Source organism: Petromyzon marinus, chromosome 37 (assembly GCF_048934315.1).
Source record: "Petromyzon marinus isolate PM22_M1 ecotype Great Lakes invasive population chromosome 37, UKy_Petmar_22M1.pri1.0, whole genome shotgun sequence".
Lineage (NCBI taxonomy): Eukaryota > Metazoa > Chordata > Hyperoartia > Petromyzontiformes > Petromyzontidae > Petromyzon > Petromyzon marinus.
This window is the reverse complement of record NC_133703.1, coordinates 16,620,858-16,642,854: the sequence shown is the minus strand read 5'-3', so window position 1 is coordinate 16,642,854 and position 21,997 is coordinate 16,620,858. Positions and strand designations below refer to the sequence as shown.

Sequence of the window (21,997 nt, the reverse complement as noted above, 5' to 3'; positions counted from 1 at the left end):
GTAAATTACTAGTTTGTGCTTGTATTTAACTCAAAACTACATAGTATTCACCTGTCATACTGGCTTACAGGCCAACGAGGTCAACGTTCGTTTCTATTCGTGACCCCGTTAGTGAACGTTCTACAATCTTATAGCATAGGTTGTCCTCTCCATAGGATGACCAATTTTGACCTAACAATGCGAATGTCATATCTTCATCAAATATGGTTCGGTTTGTTTGAATTCTCGTAATCCAAACCTGACAATTTACTTCATTGTTGAAGACAATTGATATATTGATGAAACCAGTGAGTCCGTGTATGGATGACCAAAGTGTAGTATGATAGTGCTTGCATTACATGTTTGAGACCAAGCAGACCTTTTTAATTTGAGTACACAATAGCAATGTTTAATGTCGAAAGATTATGCATCTTTAAAATATACAACTTTTGTACAAGTCATCCCTTATTTCATAAGGCTCACACTTTATTCTCAAATATATCAATGTATTACTGCAAATACAGAAAGCATGCATATTGAAGCAGTTTATAGGTTTCAGGTGTATACAAATAAAGGCAAAATAACACCGTGGCACAGTTATCCAATGGGCAAGAAAATTGACAATGTACTACATCTTCTAATATTTATACCATGTTTAATTAACTTGGTGGACTTCATCCATGCAATGGACAGATGCAGTCACGTATACTTAAAGTGTTTCGATTAAAATTTTCGGCATTCTACCAATTCCAGCAACATGTTTGCTTTAACACAAGGGTTAAAAACTGTGGAAGCATTAAATATTGGATTTTTTCAGCTGTTTTTAAAAGCTGCCTAAAGCAGCAGTGGGCATCCCTTGGGCAGTTTTGCATTTCATTGAAAGGCAGGCTCACTAGAGCTAAATTATCAATATTAAAATACATTAAATTGTATTACCAATTATTTTCTGTGGCTGTAACATCACATACTATTTACAATAAAGCCTACCATAGGTTAATGTTACTTAAGTTAATTGAAAAAGATTCAAGTCGTATGCAATTAAAACACTTTTATACATTGTCCTAACTTTAACGCCAACGGGAATATTGTACAACAGCAAAAATACATTTACAGATCAATGATGGTACGTGTCAGATAATGTAGGGCGTAGTACCACCAATAATGAAGCACTTGATTATGTCTGGTTAAGGTTGCTCATATGTACAGTAGTGGTTGGTATATTGTATTTCAGCATGTTCCGATTTGGCTGCTTTTCGAGTGATGAGGGTACCCAAACAGACAGACGGGGTTTCTGCTATCAGAAGCTGCTGCCAAAAGTCGTTTCGTCTGTAAACTTGGCACCACCCAGCTGCACCTTCAAAATTACTTTTGGAGCTATACTGGGTGCAAAATGTCCCCTTTAGTTAAGCTGAAATCTCGTGATTATCCCCTGAGTATTTATTTTCCCAAATGTCAAGCAAGTATTGCAACACCAACAGCAGGTAATGCACCATCACTTCCAATTAAAAAAAAATGTGCCTGTTAACATCCATTCACAATAAGTCCTAAAAATAGTAAGTCATTCTGAATAAAAAGGATTAGCCTCTCGAGGTTATCGTATATGATCTATCTCTACGCGGTACCTATTACTAAGGCATTTGACAAAAAAACTTGAATATATTTAAGCCAGCAACAGCACACAAATTCCAGTATTTATTTGTGATTAAGAAAATTAATGGTAGCTATATGGAACGCCTCAACGAGACCAACATTTTCAGATGTGCTCGCCCTCCATCGGGCAGAGGAATCCATTTTGGAGTTCTGTTGCAGCTGCGATTAAGTAAATAAAAATGGCCACACATGTGTATTCACATTTGCTATCGAGTAAAATGATGGCATTACTGACTTTTTAGAGGCCACCACAAGACGACTTCCACTCAGTTTAAAAAAACAAATTACGTACAATTATCCTGACTTCAATTACCGTTTTGTAAGTTTTATAGCATGATGGTAAAAAGACGTAACAAGCGAGTCCAAGCTCGAGTATTCGTGAAACACTCGCTTGCGTTTTCCTTTTTCACTCCAATACTTCGGGCTCAAGTTCAGGCTCACCGCCCCCGCCCTGCTCGTGCGTCTTTTTGTGGCGGATTAGGCTGTACGATATGCAAAACTTCTTGCCGCAGACGTCGCACACGAATGGCTTCTCCCCGGTGTGCGTCCTTCGGTGGCGCGCCAGGTTGTTGGAGATGATAAATTCCTTTCCGCAGTACTCGCATGTGTACAGCTTCTCCCCAGTGTGCTTGCGCAGGTGCACCCGCATCATGTGCAGGTGGGGAAATGACTCCTCGCACTGCTCGCACTGGAACTCTTTGCCACCGGCGACGTCGATGGTCCTGTATTGCGTGTACGCGCGGTACTTTGACTCGTTTTCCAGACTGTCCTCCGCCCTCTGCAGTGCGTCCAATGCTGCGGCGTTTTCTTGGCTGGAGGTCGGTATCTCGCACGATTGGCCCAGAGAGAGGCTACTATTGTTGCTATTGCTACTGTTATTGTTATTGCCGTGCACGTCTGCATGGTAGGGGAAGCTAGCGTAATTCGAGTGGCTGCCTAAGGGTAAACTTCTGGACACGTAATTTGAAGCACCCAGCTGAGGCTCAACTGGATCAGATTCTATGATCTTCTTGTGACCTGGTGGAATGGAAACATAAAGAGAGCACTGCTGAGAATTATTATTATTTTTCAAGTTAGCTGCATTTACACCTGCATTGGTAAGTTTGTTAAAATCCCTTATGCTGTATTAATTTGTGGCACAAAAAGCAAAATGTTGGCAGGAAAATAATTAGACACTTAATAATCCAAATACGGCTGATGTGACAGACCATGTGCTTTGCGATGCTGATTTCAGAATAGTTTAATCTGAGAACTAAAAGTGATGCATCATTGTACAATCAAACCTGCCTCACCATAAGCACCATCACTATTCCTCAAATGCAGAAGAGCTAGTGCAATTGTTCTGAAGCCTGGGTTTCATAAACTGCAGTCTTTGCAACCCATTGTCTGCCTTCCACATGAACCAATATTTCCCATTCAAACACAAATAGGCTGAGATACGCTACACACCGTTGATGATTGGTAAACACGTCTCATATTATATACATATGTTCCAATTCAAATTTAGAGAATCTTAATTTGAATTAGTGCCCTTTCTCACACAAGACACGTTTACAAGGTCAGGCACCTTGCAGGGTGTAGCGTTAACATGTATGGGTCATGAGAAATGGCGTTTGAGAAATGCAGTTTTAACAAATGCAAGACCAACTTTAAATCTGTTGCACCCACAATTACAGAATGCCCAAAATTAACATACCACACTTGTGCAGACACGATTCATAATGTCCAGATGATCCCATAAAGCCTGGTCTTAAAAACAAGCCGAGCCTATTTGAAGGTGCCCCCAATCCCTCATACTAACATGACTGTTTGCACACCAACAAAGTATTGAGCAGATTAACTTTTATTGATGCCTATTGAAATGTACGCGGTAAATGATTAAGGAAATACTTTTTTAAGTATATATCAACAGCACTTGAAAAAAGGTCCTATTATATAACTGACTGCACGTGGAAATATTAAAGTATAGTAAAGAGAAACACTGAAAACAATTCAGTGGCAAAGGAAATTGTTCTTTCAAGCCCACCATCTCAATGTACATCCTTTAATAAAAAAAAAAACTTTCACTTATAAACATGAACACCTTCCTCCCAACTCTTGAAGCAGAATCTCCCCAACTAAAGTAAAGCTCTCCAATTGGCCTGACGGAGCCAGATGTGACGCCTACGGGAGACCGTGCGTCTTCATGTGACAGGAAAGGCCATAGGACCTGGAGAAGCGCTTCCCACACAGCTGACAGGCAAACGGCTTCTCGCCTGTATGCGTGCGCCGGTGTCGCACCAGGTCGTGCGAGGCGAGGAAGCGCTTGCCGCAGTGCTCGCAAGCGTGCGGCCGCACACCTGAATGCTTGCGCTCGTGCGCCACTAGGTACCACTTGCGTTTAAAGCACGTGCCGCACTCCTGACAGATGAACGGCTGGTCACCTGTGTCACTCCTGCGCCGTTTGGCAGCCCGGGGTGGTGCCGACCCCGCACGGCCACCGCCGCTGCCCTGCGATTGAATACGCGACCTCGACGCCCAAGGCGAGGCAGCGCCGGGTGGAAAAGCGGCCACGGGGGAGGACCAGCTGCCAGCCTCACCACCGCTTCCCCGGTTTGCCAACTCAGCCCGCCGGTGCAGCGCCGCTTGCCGCTCCGTCATGCGGCGCCCAGTCTCAGATGGATGCCGCGAAGATTCAGAATAGCCACCATCATCGGCTTCAGTTTCATTTTCACCGCTTTGATTCCAGCTGTTTGCTAAAATGGACAAATTAGTAGTTTATACGTGTATGTAACTATAAATAAATGTACATGTACACTTGTTCACCAAATGTTAGATTGAATTTATAATGAATCGTTTACCATTAGTGTGATCGATTAATCTCTTCCTGCTTTTAACCCATTGAGACCCTTACAAAATATGTAGGGTTCTTTGGTTGCTTGTTAATTACGAGCTTGGATGATCAGTTGTGCCTAGATTTGTATTAATTCCTTTAAAGTAAAAGTTACGGTTTTATCATTCAAAGTGGCATGTTCTATTCTGTTGGAATAAAACATTTTAATTTTTGATGAGAACGTGGAAAAAAAGGTTTGCTTTTTTATGACTTATTAGTCCCCTGGACTTTGATGTATAATTTCAAATTGTTTAAGGTTAAAGACCAGTGTCCACCTGCTCAAACGAGCACTGAGCAGAGCCCATGGCATGCATTCCACATTGCTATAGCAGGAACAAAAGAGCTACTCTGTTACATCCCAACAATTTAAATAACCACAAGAAAGGTGGCCTCGGTTAAAATCTCACAACTATGAGCCTGCTGATGTCAATCGAGTTACACTGCAGCCATAATAAAAATCAATTTACCTGCTGAAGCTTGCCCAGTTTCTAGCTTCACATCCTTCACACGGTAGTCACCATCGGCTGTTTCTACCACTTCTTGTAAACCATGCGAATCTTCTGGGAAGCTCCCAACATCACCTGGGCAGCAGGTTATCCGTTAGCCTGCACCATCATTAGAAGGTGAAAACACTAACAACATCAAAAGGATAACTGTAAATATACCTCTAGCTTGAGCGTTGTCATAATGTTCCATTTTGACGTTGTAACCACTCCATTCCTGTTCTGTCCCTTCCATGTCCTCCAGATCAGTGGCCTGCTGGACTGCTTCAGATTCTGACTTGCCCCCTAGACACAGCAGTGCACATGCTCTCGTAACTGAAGCCCAACTCAAATGAGATGGTTTCATTAGACGATAACGGTTTTAGACTAGAAAACATTAAAAAGCAGCTCATTGATGAACACAGCTCGGCAATTCGATCACAATGTAATACATTAAGTTAGCAGAACATTTATATGTTTCACACTTATAAGAGCTCGTATCAAACTACAGACTTATTCATGCATTTATTTTTTTACTAGCTTGTTTGCCCGTCCAAAGACGTGGTGTATATTGCAGTATATCTGAAATATTAAATAGAAAAATTGTTCAGCTCATGATTATTAATGAGGGGGGGTTGCCCCATATGGAGTGACGTCACCCGCTCATGGTTATTGGGGAGGGGTGCGGCATGTGGAGTGACGTCACCCGCTCATGATCATTAATGAGGGGGGGGACTTCATGTGGAGTGGCGTCACGCACGGGACACACACATTCTTGGCTCATTATATAGTTTTTATAGACAATAACACTACTGCATTGGCAAGATTGTCCCAGAAAGTTTGACGAAAAGAATGGCAATAAATGTTAACAATGCTTAATTACGACTATGAGCCAAGAATGTCTGTTTGTGTGTAAAGCACGTGACGTCACTCCACATGCCGCAGCCCTCTCCGTCATTAATATTCATGAGCGGGTGGAATTTTACACTTGCGCAGGTCGAGTAGAATTTTTTTCTCGCAAATTCACTTTAAGTTTGACGTTTCTTTATTGAAAGTGAATCGAATAATTATACGCAAAGTGGATTTGGTGTCTTTATTTCTTCAGCACTTGAGGCAAAAGGTAAGTCTAATTTATGCTTCTACATTATGGTAAATTAGACATTTCTCGGTGATTTTCCAGATATTGTATCAAATTCCAATTTATTTCAACCCCAGCGACCGAAAGCAGAAGAGAATAAAGTATTAGAGCAGTGAATTTGAACAAATTGAAGGTCAGTTATATACAGTGTTACAGTGACATGAAGTGAGGTGTTTTATGACGTAGTTTTGTGCAAGAATTACTGTCATTAATACAGTGCTACAGTTAAGTGTTTTATGACTTCATTTTGTGCCAGATTCACTGCCATTAATACAGTGCTACAGTGGAATGCAGTGAAGTGTTTGATGACATACTGCCATAAAAGTTAAACAAGATACAATTATACTCTGCTAAATTTTTTCGTAAATATTACAGCTTCAATCCTAGGAAGGGCAAAACGCTAGTATTAATAGATTGCTATTCATCATGTTAATACAAATTAACTGAACCAGGAGTTCCAGCAGTGTAATTAACCAAAACAAATATGCTATTTAAATTCCAACCGATCCAAAACTTTACAATGTGAAACTCTGTAAACGCATGCATATATGTAGATACATGAACAGGCACACAAGATAGTGGTGCCGATTCATGGAAGTCAAAAAGTAGTGGCATGACGTCACTGAAGTTTACCATCTTCCCAAGACTGGGACTGGTTGTCTTGTGCATCCTCAGGGGGTCCATCAGGCACTGCAGGGGCATCAGTCTCATAGACTTCTCCTCCATCTGAAAACGCAATTTAAAGCAAAACAAAGATGACTTATTGAGGTGTTTCATTACTCTTTCAACAATACATATATGTACTCACCTACATTAATAATACATTGAGCATTCTGTAAAGTATGAAAAGTAAAACCACAAAATATAACATTCAGTCCCTGTCTTCATATCGTGTTTGATAGCATGAGTGTACACATCTTTATGGAAACCATATTAAGCGTTATTTTGCCTATATGCATACACCAATATGCACATATTGACCAACTACTGGATAGTGAACTGGGGAGACTTTTGAACTATTAATAAGTTGTACATTTTCAGTTGTGAAGCTGTAGATCCTTGATATCTGTGAACGAATTAAAAAGGTGTTTGGTATTCTTTGGGTCTATCGGTAAAATCACGTAGAGAGGTTAAAAGAAAATAACCAAAAAATAACCCAAAAAAACTAAGTTTTGATCGCAACACAGAAAAAAATGTATTTTAACCTATCTACGTTACTTTACCGAAAGACCCAAAGAATATGAATTCCTGTAGTCACGAAAGCTTTAAGTCAAGATTTAGGTGTTTGGTAATTTTGTTTAAAACAAAAACTAAATGACACAGCCATTTCAAACCGTCTCTCCATGCTCAAACAAGCATAATGTGGTGCTTATCTCCTCTGGCAATCCTGAGGAGATATAATTTCACAATCATATTGATGGGACAAGTCTTGCTACAGGATAATTGCCTTTCACAGTGACACTAATTTAATCAACCCCACAGGGTGGATGGGTTGAGTCAACCCCCAATCGGAATTTGAACTTATGACCTTTGAATTGTGAGTTGAGCACTTTGACCTCAGCACCAATCAGCCAGACAATATCCACAGTAAAGTTGCATTTCTTTGGCTGTTTTGTGATTAACAATACCGTCTTCTTGTAAATACGGGCTCAGGCCTTCTTCCACAGCATTAGGGTAGAGTGCAGGCTCCAGGCAGCTGAACCTCTCGGCCGACTGCAGCAGCTCCTGGCTCAGACTGTTGAGCATGAGGACGATGGCGTCCAGGAGGCCGCTGAGAAACGGTTGGAAAGCAGTGGCTGCCGCAGTGGCCTGGAGGACTCCTCCAGCTCCCCCTGCTCCGTCGTGGCGCTTGGGAGACGAGGCCTCGGTGACGCGGCGCAGCACAGCGTAGAAGGCGAAGGGCAGCCGCTCCCTGGCAGCAGCGAACAGCTCAGCCCTGACGTGGGGCTGCTCGGCGCACGCCAGGAACGCCTCGTAGTCGCCGATGCCCAGCTCCCTGTCCACGGCCTCGGCCACGCTGAGGCTCACGCCGTGAGCGGCCAGCCACGCGGGGAAGTCCTGCCGCGGGTTGATGCTCGACACTGCCGCCGCCACTGCTGCGGCGGCCATGGTTGACTTTGAGAGCAGCTACAAAAAAGTTTTTCATTAAAACTTGAGCAGGTGCATCCTAAACACAGTGCAGACCACGATTAATGTTGTTCAACTGGCTGAATGTATTGTAAGATGAGAAGGAACCCACAATCACATATTGACATGGACCAGCATTAAACATTTTGGGTACTGGCAAAGGTAAATTTGGAAATGAGAGTCTAAACTTTAAATAACTTAACGTGTAGCCTTTTACACCATTGGAACCTCCTTTGCCAGTAGCAAAATGTGATCATTGGTTTTTTACCATTTTATCTGGCGTCATCTGGTCCAACACCGTGGTGAGACTAGGCTCTAAGGAAAGCTGTCTCGGGTGTGGACCAATCAACTTCAAGGACAGAGCATACATTATCAGAGTTATGTGTTTTTTTGTTTGTGGTGAATGCAAACATGACTCCTTATAAAAAAAAGGGTGTCAGTTTTGTTGCCAGATAAAAGGGTAAAAAAACTATTATCGTGTAGCCCTTTCTCAATCTACCGTTGGATGAGGCCCTTCTTTTGCCATGTCGGTCATGGGTTTTATGACCATAGCTCACCACATTAGTCAGTGTGGATTTGTGAAGGGTTCAGGACGCCTAAAACCGGTACAGGTTTCAATATCTTACTGGAAATTAGAACTGACATGCTGTGAATTTCGAGTCAGGTGCGAGATACTTGCATAAATGCAAACCAAATATTAATCACCTTGCTGGCTACTCTACGAATCCCAGCAAGATATAATTTACCGAGAGAAGTGTAGCCAGCCTCCTTAAAAGCAGACGTCTTTTTTCTAACATCTGAAGAAACCTCACAACTGTGCGTGCCAATGGCAAATGCCAACTTGTTACCACCCAATAACACATTCTGCGAATGAATAAACACGATACGGAACTTAAAACTAGATTATTATGTAACCGCTGCGTTGCGCGATGGCCAAGGAGATGGCAATATGTCAAGTGGGTTCATGAATCTCACTGTGCAGACTTTTCAATGCTATTCTTTCGTACGCGTGATATTTCTCCACGTCCTTAAGCGTCCCTGCCGCATTCATGGAACTGACCAAACATGCCAAAGCAGGAACTTATCAAAACTCGGTTCAGCTTTCTTTAATAAAGGTCGTAATTCAAAGACAAGTCTTCACCAATAGGGGGTTAATTTTACTTTCATAAAAAAATTAGGCCATGGCCCACATTTTCCATAAATACTGCATTGCGTTCAACGTACGTTATTTAAGAGCAGTTCCGCTTAACACCAAGAAACGTTGTGGATATCGAAGAAATGCGCCAACAATAACCCTCTTCCACTATACACGTGGGCCGAATGAGACAATGCTACCAGCACTGCTTCACACGAGTGAAGTTGTCCGTGGGTAGCTCAAAATAAGACTTTAAATCGGTGATACTTTCTACATCGCAATACGCGCGAAAGGTTAGGTTAGCGCCGCACTTAATTCATTGTACTATTGCGAATTTCATCTCAGGGCAGTAATTGGGGCCCTCGCTAGACTAGCTCAACTCGCTTCTCTCCAATCTGCCCGCCTGCCCTACTTAAAAACACCCCAACCCCGCCTTCGCGGCTATCACAAAACGCGTTAAAACAATTACACATCGGGTCGGTCGCATTTATCACCACCGACACGAACGAGATCGGGCGAAACAAACGAATAGAAGGGGGTTGGGAGGGTTGGTGGTGAAAAACCGCGGCAAAACCCTCACAACGGCAAGTCGAGGCCCCGGCGGTAGCAGCAACCAGCAAAGCCGTGGGCCTCCCCCAGCACCACCGCCAACCACTTCCAGCACCAGACACCTCAGGCCCTCTTGCAATCTCTACAGCGCATAAGGATACCGCGGGCGACACGCACGCACGCGATTGGTCGTAGTAATGGGGGAGGGGGGGGGGCGTGAGCGCGCGCGCGCGCTCAGGCTGGCCAATTGTAAAGCGGATTGTTTGGATGGGGGCGGGGCTGGAGAGAGAGAGAGGCGGCGCTTGACAACGCCGTCCAATCGCGAGGCGTAAAATCGCCCGGTGGCACCTATGCCGGGTGGGAAATGTAATTTCCTTTCTGGCGCCCCCTCCCCGCGCGCCCTGCGCGCGTTTCTGGGTCACGTGCTTTCGTGTTTGGGATTCTTGGGTTGCGGCCACGCGCTGTTGTGTGCTGGAACGCGTTAAGGAGTTCGTTCGCTATCTGTTCCCCAAACCCCTAGGCTAATAAGAACATTAAAAAAACAATGATAATCAATACACTTTTCATTTGTTTGCGTTCAAGTTCAACGTGTGTATGATAAAAGTAAATGGATTAATATAAATGCGTGCTTATATTAAAACCATTTTTTTGTACGAGTTGTATACCACGTGCATATTTGTCCCTTCGATGTATATGAACTTCAACATTGGTCATTAACACTGGCCTTAACATGAATAACATAAAAGGTGAAGTTTCGGGCAATGACCCTTTTTCATACCACACGAAAGATTGCCCTTTTAAAGATGAACACAGTTAAATATGCATAGCTGAAGCCATGCAAAATTATGTTCCGATAAAACACGTGATGGTAAAATTCACAGCATTATACAATGGCAACTCGAGACATGGTTCAAAACACATACTACAAAATATGGACATGTTTTCCATTAAAAAAATGATTGATTGCATATACTGGCTATTTCACATTTATTATCATATCTGACGCAATCTCTTGTGTAGCATTGAACAATCATTGCTTCAATGAAATCATGGATGTATACTAAAATATTTGAACGAAACGTGTTTTTTGTTTATTAACTATTTGGTGGAACGAACTATACATCCAAATAAATGTTTACTCAAGTAAAACAAATTATTAATATCTTTAAAATATAAACAAAGTCAACTGCAAATATAAATCTATTTTTCAGAATATTGACTTGAAACCTATCTCCAGGATTTGAACATGTCAAGGACGTTTGGAGAGGGAAGTTGATTTTTTTCAACAAAGAATTATTTTAAAAATATATAGGCTTTTTTAAATCTCGGTATTAAAAACATAGAAAGCAAACCATTGAAAGGAAAACATTGATGTTTCGATCGTATCAGAGGGATCAATATCACAATGTGCAAATAATTGATATATCTGAAGCATCTGTTACCGTACTCTTTGTTTCTTTCGGTAAAGTCACGTAGGTAGAAATAAAATAAAATAAATGACGACGTTTCGATCGCAACACAAGCAATACTCATCAGGTGGGACAACCACAGCAAGAAAATGCTGAAGTCGGCAGGAGAGCTGCCGTGGCAAGAGGTATATTAATTATTGAATATTTTCTCTCACATCTCACAATTCTTTTCTCAAATCTCACGTCATTGAATTTTTAAAATATATAATTAACTATGCAATCTGCAAACGTGGAGGTGCATAATTTAAGACGTTTTCGGTTAAAAATGAGAGTTTATACATCTCATTACATATATTGATTTTTCTCAAAATTTCATTTTTATATCTACGTATTGCTGGTAACATGATACATTATAAATATGTGCACAGTATGAGTATTAGGTAATACATGTTTGTGGCCCGCGGCTCTAAGCAAGTCAATGCGGGCCTAATTTTAATGTTTAGACACCAGTTGTAGGTGATGCCACGTATTGATAAATCTATCATGTGCATGTCTTACCATTGCATATGTTTGAACAATTTGTGCTGCTGTATAGCTCTTGAATGTTTTTTTGAGTTGCACCGCATGTTGTTCAGCACGATGTCTGACGTTTCGTCCCATGTAATGAGAGTTTTCTCAGTTCCAACACAGTACAACCCAAAAACCCAATGGAGAGCCACTTTGTTTTACTCATCCCTGATCTCCATGTAAAATTAATATTAACTGAATGGCTACTATGCATATTTATGAATTTAATGTGTATGTATTTAATGTTTATATTACAATATGTATGATCCATCGGTCATCATTCTTTTTGTAAATGTGTCCTTCCCACCACCAAAACTCAACCACTTTTTTCATAAGCCATGACCTAGCAGTGAAGTGGCCTAGCGGTAGCCTGTTCGCTTAAGCTACCAGAGGTTCACGGTTTAAGTTCAGCGGCTGCCCTGGTTAATAATGCAGGTGCGCTAAGCAGAAAACACGTGTCACCTGCGTCATAGTTGAGGTTAAAGACAAGGCGATTGCGTGCCGGTATTATATTATCCCAGTAAACATTGAACGTTGGGCCAAGAAGTTGGTCCAACTGTAGTGGAGTAGAAAGGTGCGTATTGCATGGAAACAGAGACAGTGCGGTTTATGTTGGGTCAGCCTGTTGTGAAGGCAAAGTCATTGAGGTTCATGTTGGGTCAGCCTGCAAGGAAAGCAAATACAGTGCAGGTTATGTTGGGGCAATTAAGCTGGGAAAGCCAAGGACGGCTGTGATTGGTTGGTGCTGTTGCCGGAGCCGGAGAGGCGTCTGGAAGTCTGGCGAGAAGCAGGTGTACGATCACGCGGAGTGCCGTTGGGACGCGGACTAATTAATTGGGGCGTAATGAGAGCGGGGATAAATTGGGGGGTCGGCAATTGGAGCGGGAGTTGGAGTTTGGAGAGCTTGGAGTCAACAGGGGGAATTGAAGTGTGGAGAGTTTGAGAGACAGAGTTTGAGAGACAGAGTTTGAGAGACAGAGTTTGGAAGACAGAGTTTGGAAGACAGAGTTTGAGAGACAGAGTTTGAGAGACAGAGTTTGAGAGACAGAGTTTGGAAGACAGATAATAAAGTAGTAAAGCTTTCGTGACTGCATAAAATTACTCATTGGTTTTTTCGGTAAAGTTACGTATGTAGAAATACAATAAAATTATATTAAAACAAAAAAAAACAATCACGACGTTTCGATCACAACGCAATCGATCTTCATCAGGTGTCAAGAACAAATCACGGAGGTAAATACAACAAAAAGATGAGAGACGAGAATTCAACAAACCTGAAAAAACATTTTTTGTTTTAATATAATTGTATTGTATTTCTACATACGTGACTTTACCGGAAAAAAACCAATGAGTAATTTTAATGCAGTCACGAAAGCTTTAATACTTTATCACACTTTTACGGGGAAGTTACCGTTGTAATTATGTGTAAGATGTGCCCTTTTTTGAGCTGCCGTTTTGTATTTACAAGAGGTGGTCATTTTTTGAGCTGCCGTTTTGTATTTACAAGAGGTGGTCCTTTTTTGAGCTGCTGTTTTGTATGTGTAAGATGTGCGTGTTTGAGCTGCCGCTCTCGCTCTGCCCCCTCCCCCTCTCCAACCGGATTTCCTATTTAAGTTTCTGTTCATCCCCCCCTCTCTCTCTGCCTCCCTGTCCCTCTTTCCTCCCTCCTTACCTCTTGGTGGACTTGTATATGTATTTCTACTGACCGTGTACCTCGTATTTTTCATTCTATCTATGCTGGTATGTGCAATCCAAAGGTTGAACACGAAATTTAACACTCTTCTGAAATTCGTGGTCCGCCAGGAAGTGTCTAACTGTGTTGTTGGCCTGACTGGATGTGCTTCACATAATGTTTTTTCAGGTTTGTTGAATTCTCATCTCTCATCTTTTTGTTGTATTTACCTCCGTGATTTGTTCTTGACACCTGATGAAGATCGCTTGCGTTGTGATCGAAACGTCGTGATTGTTTTTTGTTTTAATAAAATTTTATTGTATTCTACATACGTGACTTTACCAAAAAAAACAATGAGTTTTTGAAGACAGAGTTTGAGAGAAAGAGTTTGAGAGACAGAGTTTGGAAGACAGAGTGGAAGGGAGACGAAGTTGGAGACGGAGCTTGGAGAGAGCGTAGCGGTAGCGGAGCTGAACAAAGACGAAATAGTTAGCGGTGGAGAGAGCGTAGCGATAGCGAAGCTGAAGACGAGGACAGCCAGCAGTGGAGTGAGCACAGTGACGGTGATAGCGGTGAACAGAGACGAAGCAGTTAGCAGTGGAGTGAGCATAGTGACGGTGATAGCGGTGAACAGAGACGAAGCAGTTAGCAGTGGAGTGAGCACAGCGACGGTGATAGCGGTGAACAGAGACGAAGCAGTTAGCAGTGGAGTGAGCATAGTGACGGTGATAGCGGTGAACAGAGACGAAGCAGTTAGCAGTGGAGTGAGCATAGTGACGGTGATAGCGGTGAACAGAGACGAAGCAGTTAGCAGTGGAGTGAGCATAGTGACGGTGATAGCGGTGAACAGAGACGAAGCAGTTAGCAGTGGAGAGAACATAGCGACGGTGATAGCGGAGAGCGGAGACGAAGAAGTTAGCGGTGGAGTAAGCGAAGTAATCGTGGGGGAGTGGAGAGACAAAGGTGGCGAGCGAGTCGAGTGAAGCACGGCGAGCGAGCCGTGGCGACCAGGATACTGTGGAATGTGGAGGACATGCTGAGAGTTGTAAATAAAGCGGTGTTCCGAGAAAGACAGAAGTTGTCCGAGTGAAATCGAACACTACACAACAGTTCCAACCGCGTGCCAATGTTGACCCAACGTACATTTACTGAGACTGTCCAAATCTGCCAGAATTGAAAAATTACCCATAATTGACTCAAATGGAATATACATAGAAATGATCGCCTCCTCGTGCGAAAAACTTGGAAGGACCCTCCTGATAGCCACGAGATTAAGTGAGGATTTCCTGAGTAAACAAGCAAATAATAACCTTGAATTAATACTGCATGTCTGTGAATGTTGTTCCGTAATTTACGTGCTCGACAGTCGATTAGCAGGGAATAATAAGTGGGCACTACATGCAGAGTTGGAGTGGGGTATGCTTGCACCGTCAATTTGCAAAAGCCTGTTCAAACGGGGTGTACAGGAGCGTAGGAACAGCGTAGAGAAGTATACACATTGCGAGATGGCCAAGGAGACACCAGTGAATGGATGCATAGTGCAGAGTTAATCCTCGATTACATTGTAAACCTAAACCATATATACACATTCAGTCCACAGTCTAGCAAGCTACAAGACACACATTTGTATAATGTGTGTATAAGTGAACTGCACATTATATACAAAAACATGGTGATTTAAAGCAACTTCTGTACATGCCAGCATTGTCATAGCCTAATACATTTTATATTCCTGCTCGCCAGTCAGTGATGAATCTGCCAAATGAAATAGATCGTTCAACTGTAATAACATACACATTATCTGTACAGTACCAGTGTGTAATAAGGTTGTGACCCGTGGCTCTTAGAATGTTAGTCAATGTGGCTCTTTACCCGTGCCATGGTTTATACTGGCCTCATTACCAATTCACTACACTTCTCACGAACCCACTTACTTCCATATCACAATGCTGTACTGCATATACAGAATCGTATCTTTGCATGCTGGATGAATGAAGGTCTACCATGATCCAGCGATGTAACAATCCACCCAAGATCTGCAGACAAGCCTTTTTCATCGATCTATCTCCACTGTGGCTGTCATGATGCCAACATGGATGATATAATTAGTTGCAAGTGACTTACGACCGGGTCTCTCATGTGTATCACTTATAATGCAGAATTACTGTATTGTCCATCAGCCACCATTCCTTCTGTAGATGTGTCCTGCCCAATCAATCCCCCAGTAACCCCACAGACTTTATACAACAATGCCCAGAAATGTCCCATTGTTCCCTTATCCTCGTGCTGGACATGCGGCTTAGCGGTGAATAATACCCGAGGCTTCGCCTGCAGACTTAGAGTCTGGTACACCAGACATACATTCAGCTTCCCTCGATGGTGTCCATTGACTACCAAAGCCATGTGGAAGAGGACGCAAAGTAAGCGTGTGGAAAACCTTGGTTCGACTCATTCCATCGTCCCTTCGGAGCCGGTAAAATAAGTATCTCGTATAGGCGAAGTGAACATCTGTTGTCCACCCCTGAAGCAGGGCTGTGAACAGGAGATGAGCACCGCCTCGATGCTAAGTTTTGCAGCAAAACACTTTGACGTTGACGAGACACGTGCGCGTCAGATTGCTCAAGTCCGATTGGAGTTGAGCGACGGCTCAACGTTGATGACAGAAGCTTGCATTTCGCTCCTCGCCATCGGTCCTGCCGGACACACACAGCCGCGACAGAGCAGGGTCATGACGACAGCCTTCGCCTCCTTCCTGAACTTGCCGCCCGAGTGGTAGAATAGCAGCGGGTCGAGGCAGCTGTTGAGTCCGCTCAAGGACATGCTGATGAAGAAGCCTTTGGCGAGGTCCCGCAGCAGGCCGCATTTGGTCGGCGTCAGCATGCTGGTGGCGGTCAGCAGGGGCCTCACCACGTGCAGAGGCGTGAAGCAGATGGCCACTATCAGCTGCACCAGCACCACCAGCCTGGCCGCCCTGCGCCGAGCCCTGGCCACACGCACGCCGAGCGCCGTCTGGTAGAGCAGGTTGTGTGTGATGAGCCCGTGGAAGACGCTCATGACCGTGAAGGGCAATAAGAAGAAGACCATGGTGACCACGGAGCTCCACGTGTTGTAGCTCGGGTAGAGGTCTTCTAAGTTGAATGTCATGCAGCGCGTCGCATTGGCGTCCCGTGCGTCGACGGTCGTGTGGAAGATGAACGGCAGACTGAGCTGTCCGCCCAGCACCGTGACCCAGCCGGCCAGGCTGACCAGCTTGGCGGAGGTGAGCGAGCGGTTGCGGAACGCTCTCGTTGGGTGGACGATGACGAAGTAGCGCTCGGCACTGATGCACATCAGGAAGAAGATGCTGCCGTAGAGGCTGATGTAGGTGACGGTGATGAGCATGTCGCACGCTGCCTCGCCGAATGGCCACTGGTTGTCGTACATGTAGTAGATGGAGCGCACGGGCGCAACGAGCACGAAGAGGAGGTCGCTGAGCACCAGGTTGAGCATGTAGACCGTGAAGCAGGTCCAATCCTTGATGCGCCAAACGATAATCCACAAGGCGAACGCGTTCCCCAGGAAACCCACAGTGGTCTCTATGAGCAGCAGTGACACCGTATATTGTGAGAATAGCTCGTTGATATAACACCTGCTCAGGTTGTAATTTTCCATGCTTGGAGATTGTTGTTTTTATTCATTTAAATGCGGTGTGTAAATTGAGGTGGAAATAAGACTGTAAGTGCACGTAGGAATACGTTTCAAATATCTGTTGAAATGGAGACACCTTGATAGATATGCTGCGATTATATCTTCAAGATAAATGACTGTTTTGGCACCATTCCTTGGTCGGCAAAATAAGTTAAAATCCAAAAAAGCCACGCAACAGATGGAAATACAATTCCATAATTAACGGAAGACATTTTATATTTTAGTTGCGTTTTTCATTGCAAGACGTACCTATTAATTATGATACCAGATTTAAAGTTTGAACGTAACGTCCGACTTAAATGCTTGTCCCTTGTAACGCGTACTTTTATAGATGGGGAGCCAATGGTTCTGATTGGGTCTTTCTCTGTGCTCATGTAAATGACAAAAGGCAACGTAAGTCAATACACACCCAGAATCTTAGGGTAACCAGAGTATTTTTTATTGTTTTATTTTATTGTTTTATATTTTTATTATTTTATTGTTTCCCTTCTACGTGGCTTTACCGAAAGAACCAAGAATATAACCAGAGTATGTTTGGGTCAACTGGGAACGCTAGCTAAATTCACTAGAACCAACTGCATTTTATGAAATTTAAATCATTCCATGCGATATGAAGCTTTGTAAATCAAAAATAGCAGAATTTTACGGATTTTAGTAATGAACTTAATGGTGGTTATCAGCAGTCTAGATAATTATTTACCAATAGCAAAACAGATGTAGTACAGTCGTGCTACATAATAACCAGTATAAAATATAATCGCAACGGATGTGCACGAAATTAAATTCAACTGACACCACCTGTTGTTCAGCAGTAAAAACTATTTTAACAGCGGATTTTATTGTAAACGCATCAATATTGAATCAATTTGAAACTAGAATATACCGTATACAATTAGTGGTATCTAGATTACATATGCTGGATTTGGCCTATTTGCATATGGATACAATATACTGTGCGGACAAGCACACTTTTTCTGCATGCATGTGCAATTATTTGATTTAAACTTCAGAGTTATTTTGGAACTCGAAATAACCGTCTATTAAATACGCCTTTCTGAAAAAATAACTTTCGTTATATAATGCAGGTGAGATACGGGTGAATTTCTGGCATGCATTTTCACAAATGGAGGATACATTTTGACAATGCATGATTTTAAACGATTCTTGATTTTATCTTTCCTGTATGAGCGAAGTTCCGGTTGGCACAGATGGGACACAGATAGTGCATATATCTGTTGGTCATCTCACCTGACCTGTCAGCGAGCTCTTAAAGTGCATTTGTGATGCCACTACAGCGAAGCCGCTCCGCCGAGGCCGGAGCCGCCGCTGTGCTGCTGCGACAGCGAAGCCATCCGGATTCCGTCACAGCGCTTTCCCCACCCCCCCCACACATAAACACACACATGCCCTCACGTAGGGCCTCGTGGGGGGGGGGGGGGTCGCCTGCCCTAGTTTTTACCCGAGAGACCCCCTCGTGGGGGTGCTCCACGGTTTCTCAGGGCAAGGGAATTGGCAGAGCCCCTCCCAGGCCGAATGACACTGCGGCGCCATGGATTAACTTAAAATTGTACGGCCACGGCGAACTCACTGAGAACCGCATTGAGGAAATGCCCAAGGCACACGCGGACCAGCAGGCAGGTGGGGAGCGGGGCGGCGCAGGTTGATGCCTATGATGCGGTGCAGGTTGATGTCTATGATGCGGTGCAGGTTGATGTCTATGATGCGGTGCAGGTTGATGTCTATGATGCGGTGCAGGTTGATGCCTATGATGCGGTGCAGGTTGATGTTTATGATGCGGTGCAGGTTGATGCCTATGATGCGGTGCAGGTTGATGCCTATGATGCGGTGCAGGTTGATGCCCATGATGCGGTGCAGGTTGATGCCCATGATGCGGTGCAGGTTGATGCCTATGATGCGGTGCAGGTTGATGCCCATGATGCGGTGCAGGTTGATGCCCATGATGCGGTGCAGGTTGATGCCTATGATGCGGTGCAGGTTGATGCCCATGATGCGGTGCAGGTTGATGCCTATGATGCGGTGCAGGTTGATGTCTATGATGCGATGCAGGTTGATGCCTATGATGCGGTGCAGGTTGATGCCCATGATGCGGTGCAGGTTGATGTCTATGATGCGGTGCAGGTTGATGCCTATGATGCGGTGCAGGTTGATGCCCATGATGCGGTGCAGGTTGATGCCCATGATGCGGTGCAGGTTGATGTCTATGATGCGGTACAGGTTGATGTCTATGATGCGGTGCAGGTTGATGCCCATGATGCAGTGCAGGTTGCTGCCCATGATGCGGTGCAGGTTGATGTCTATGATGCGGTGCAGGTTGATGCCCATGATGCAGTGCAGGTTGATGCCCATGATGCAGTGCAGGTTGATGCCCATGATGCGGTGCAGGTTGATGACAATGATGCGGTGCAGGTTGATGCCCATGATGCGGTGCAGGTTGATGTCTATGATGCGGTGCAGGTTGATGACCATGATGCGGTGCAGGTTAATGACCATGATGCGGTGCGCTTGTTTAAACAATGGGGGGCGGGGCGTCAGAGGGGAGGCTGCCGGTTGGATGAAGGGCCAGCGGGTCGGCGGCACGCAGGCTTTGAAGCTGGGGCATAACAAGGAGTGGGATTGGGAAGCAAGGTCTCTTTGCGCTGGGGGTCAACTGGAGAGAGGGATCAAGGAGGCGTCATCCCCCTGCTACTCGAACGTCCGTGAGACGGGTCAGAGAGCAGCCGGGTCCAGTTTCCCAGCCAAAGCCACGTGCAGCCTCGCCTTTCCGCGGCTTCCTACACCTCGAGGTCGGAGCGTAAGTATAGAGTGGAGAGGTAAGTCCGAAGAGAAAATCCCGTCGAGGGGTGAGTAGGGAGAGACTAGGCAAATTGAGCCCTAAACAGCCGGGAGATAGGACAGTCTTGCCCTGCTGATCCGCACTAACACGAGTAGAATCATTCTAGTTAAATAGAGAATAAACCACCAGTAGACATTAAACCGTGTCGTGTTGTCTCTGTGAGTACGGGGAGGGAGGGGGGTGCGTGGTGTGGTGAGCCTGTGGTGTCTTGTGTTTGCGCACGAGCGCAATATTTTGCCCGCGCGTGCGCGTTCGCCGTGCACGTGAACTTGTGAGCCCGTGCGTTGTGGTGCCCCGCGTGTTCTGCGCGCGTGGGCACTCTCGCCGGTGCGCAGCTCGTGGTTGGCGTGCACGAGAAGGGCACCGCGGCGCATCTGCGAGTTGGTTAGTGCAGCTAGTTAAATGATGCTTCTGCGAGGAGCAGTAGCGAGGGGGGGGGGGGGCAGAGGAGAGCGGGGGCGGGGGTGCACAGGAGAACGGGGAGGCGAGGGGAGCAGCCCTAACACATTCCGCTTGGCAGAAGCGTTTTGGTGATTTAACCGTGGTGAATGGTTGGTTGTTGTGTAGCGGTTATTGCGCTGCTGCGCTACGAACCTGGTGGCTCGAGGTTGATTCCCGCTCATGACCAACACCAGTGACGAGTATCTGAACCGGTCCTGGGCATCCCCCGAGGTCGACTCAGCCTCAAATGACATCGCCCACTGGGGAGACAAAGGCAATCGGGCGTGGTGCTGGCCACACACCCCCTCGTGTACCGTTGCCAACCTTCATAGGTGCTCGCTTACAGCACTTGCCCGAACAGCCTGTAAAGGCTACAGTATATGAGGGGTCTTTGTCTTTGTTACTGCCAGATTTTCTGCTGGTGGGTTTGATCGGGGGATGGTGTGAGATGGACCCATCCTATGTCCTGGTCCGTGGCTAGAGGCGGAAAGCTGCTAAACAGAATAAGAGAGCACAACACTGTATGATTTCTAGAGCTGATGTAGGGCAATTTGTTCAGCAGAGGGATATAAGCCTAGTTATGATTGCATCATCCATGACTTCTAGGAATAACATGATGCAATTCATATCATGTATGACAGAATACCAGGTTCAGATTGCATCTTGGATTGTTTTGCTCAAAAAGCTAGTACTGTCCAAACCCAGTCATATATTTATTCAAAGAGCCAGTCAAAGATGTATTTTAGTCATTTCTGGTTTAAATTGAGATCCCTTCCCTTTATAACTCACTTATCCTCCGCCTATACCAAATCAAGGGTCATATATACTGACCCAGTAGCATATCTTGTAATCTAGAGCCAATCAACAATTGTAAGCATCATTTTAATTCTCATTCTCAGTGACCCAGAATTAGTAAAGTTGGACTACATTTATTTCGGAAGCATTTTGGCTGTAGACCAGTGTTATCAGAGGGTGTCTCCGATCCCCATGTGGAACCCGGTCCTCCCTATGGAGCGAGTAGGGAGGGCATCGGTGGACCAGCCAACAGTGGCATTGCATTCCCTCTTGCTGGATTGAGGTGTCCATAATAAAGGGTTTTTTTTGGGGGTGAGATTGTGCAAATATAAATGCGTCGTTATTTACACGATGCCAGAGATGGCCATCGTGACTCGTACCAGCGTGGTATGCCAAGATAAATGTATGTTTGCGTGTAATTACAAGAATTAAATGTATGTGTGACAACAGTCCTTGGAATAAATGTATGCATTGTAAACACATGAGTGTAAGAGTGTTTGTAGTTGTATTTTATATCTATTAGGAGCTTTTGAGATTTTCAAGGTGAACTATTTTTCGTTGAATAATAATTTATTTAACTAAGCAACAACGGTATGCTTAGTGGCATTACGCCTTTGTTGTCATCATGCACCTGCGATTA

The 21,997-nt window shown here is 44.5% G+C and overlaps 2 protein-coding genes across 6 annotated transcripts; both read right to left on the bottom strand.

The window, feature by feature from the left end:
- Positions 1-359: 359 nt before the first annotated feature.
- On the bottom strand, positions 360-10,097 carry LOC142930176 (uncharacterized). Of its 5 annotated transcripts, none has more exons than XM_076072341.1 (7): positions 9,473-10,095; positions 7,750-8,248; positions 6,755-6,847; positions 5,167-5,289; positions 4,969-5,082; positions 4,053-4,364; positions 360-2,646 (listed from the first exon to the last, which is right to left on the bottom strand). In XM_076072341.1, the coding sequence occupies exons 2-7, from the start codon at positions 8,228-8,230 to the stop codon at positions 2,036-2,038; spliced, it is 1,734 nt and encodes a 577-aa protein (XP_075928456.1). In that variant the 5' UTR covers positions 8,231-8,248; positions 9,473-10,095; the 3' UTR covers positions 360-2,035. The 5 variants fall into 5 exon arrangements, with proteins under 5 accessions (XP_075928456.1, XP_075928457.1, XP_075928454.1 ...); XM_076072342.1 differs by having other exon boundaries at positions 7,750-8,288; positions 9,964-10,095; XM_076072339.1 differs by having other exon boundaries at positions 9,964-10,094.
- Positions 10,098-16,199: 6,102 nt separating this feature from the next.
- On the bottom strand, positions 16,200-17,231 carry LOC142930116 (P2Y purinoceptor 1-like). The gene has a single exon (XM_076072179.1). The coding sequence runs from the start codon at positions 17,229-17,231 to the stop codon at positions 16,200-16,202; it is 1,032 nt and encodes a 343-aa protein (XP_075928294.1).
- Between the last annotated feature and the right edge of the window lie 4,766 nt (positions 17,232-21,997).

Bases quoted from the DNA above. Each gene is read 5' to 3' on its own strand.
- LOC142930116 (XM_076072179.1), bottom strand. From the start codon at position 17,231: ATGGAAAATTACAACCTGAGCAGGTGTTATATCAACGAGCTATTCTCA.
- LOC142930176 (XM_076072340.1), bottom strand. From the start codon at position 8,230: ATGGCCGCCGCAGCAGTGGCGGCGGCAGTGTCGAGCATCAACCCGCGG. The intron at 5,083-5,166 runs GTATATTTACAG...CCTGCTGCCCAG, and splicing joins TGACAACGCTCAAGCTAGAG to GTGATGTTGGGAGCTTCCCA. The intron at 4,365-4,968 runs GTAAATTGATTT...TGTCCATTTTAG, and splicing joins AACTGGGCAAGCTTCAGCAG to CAAACAGCTGGAATCAAAGC.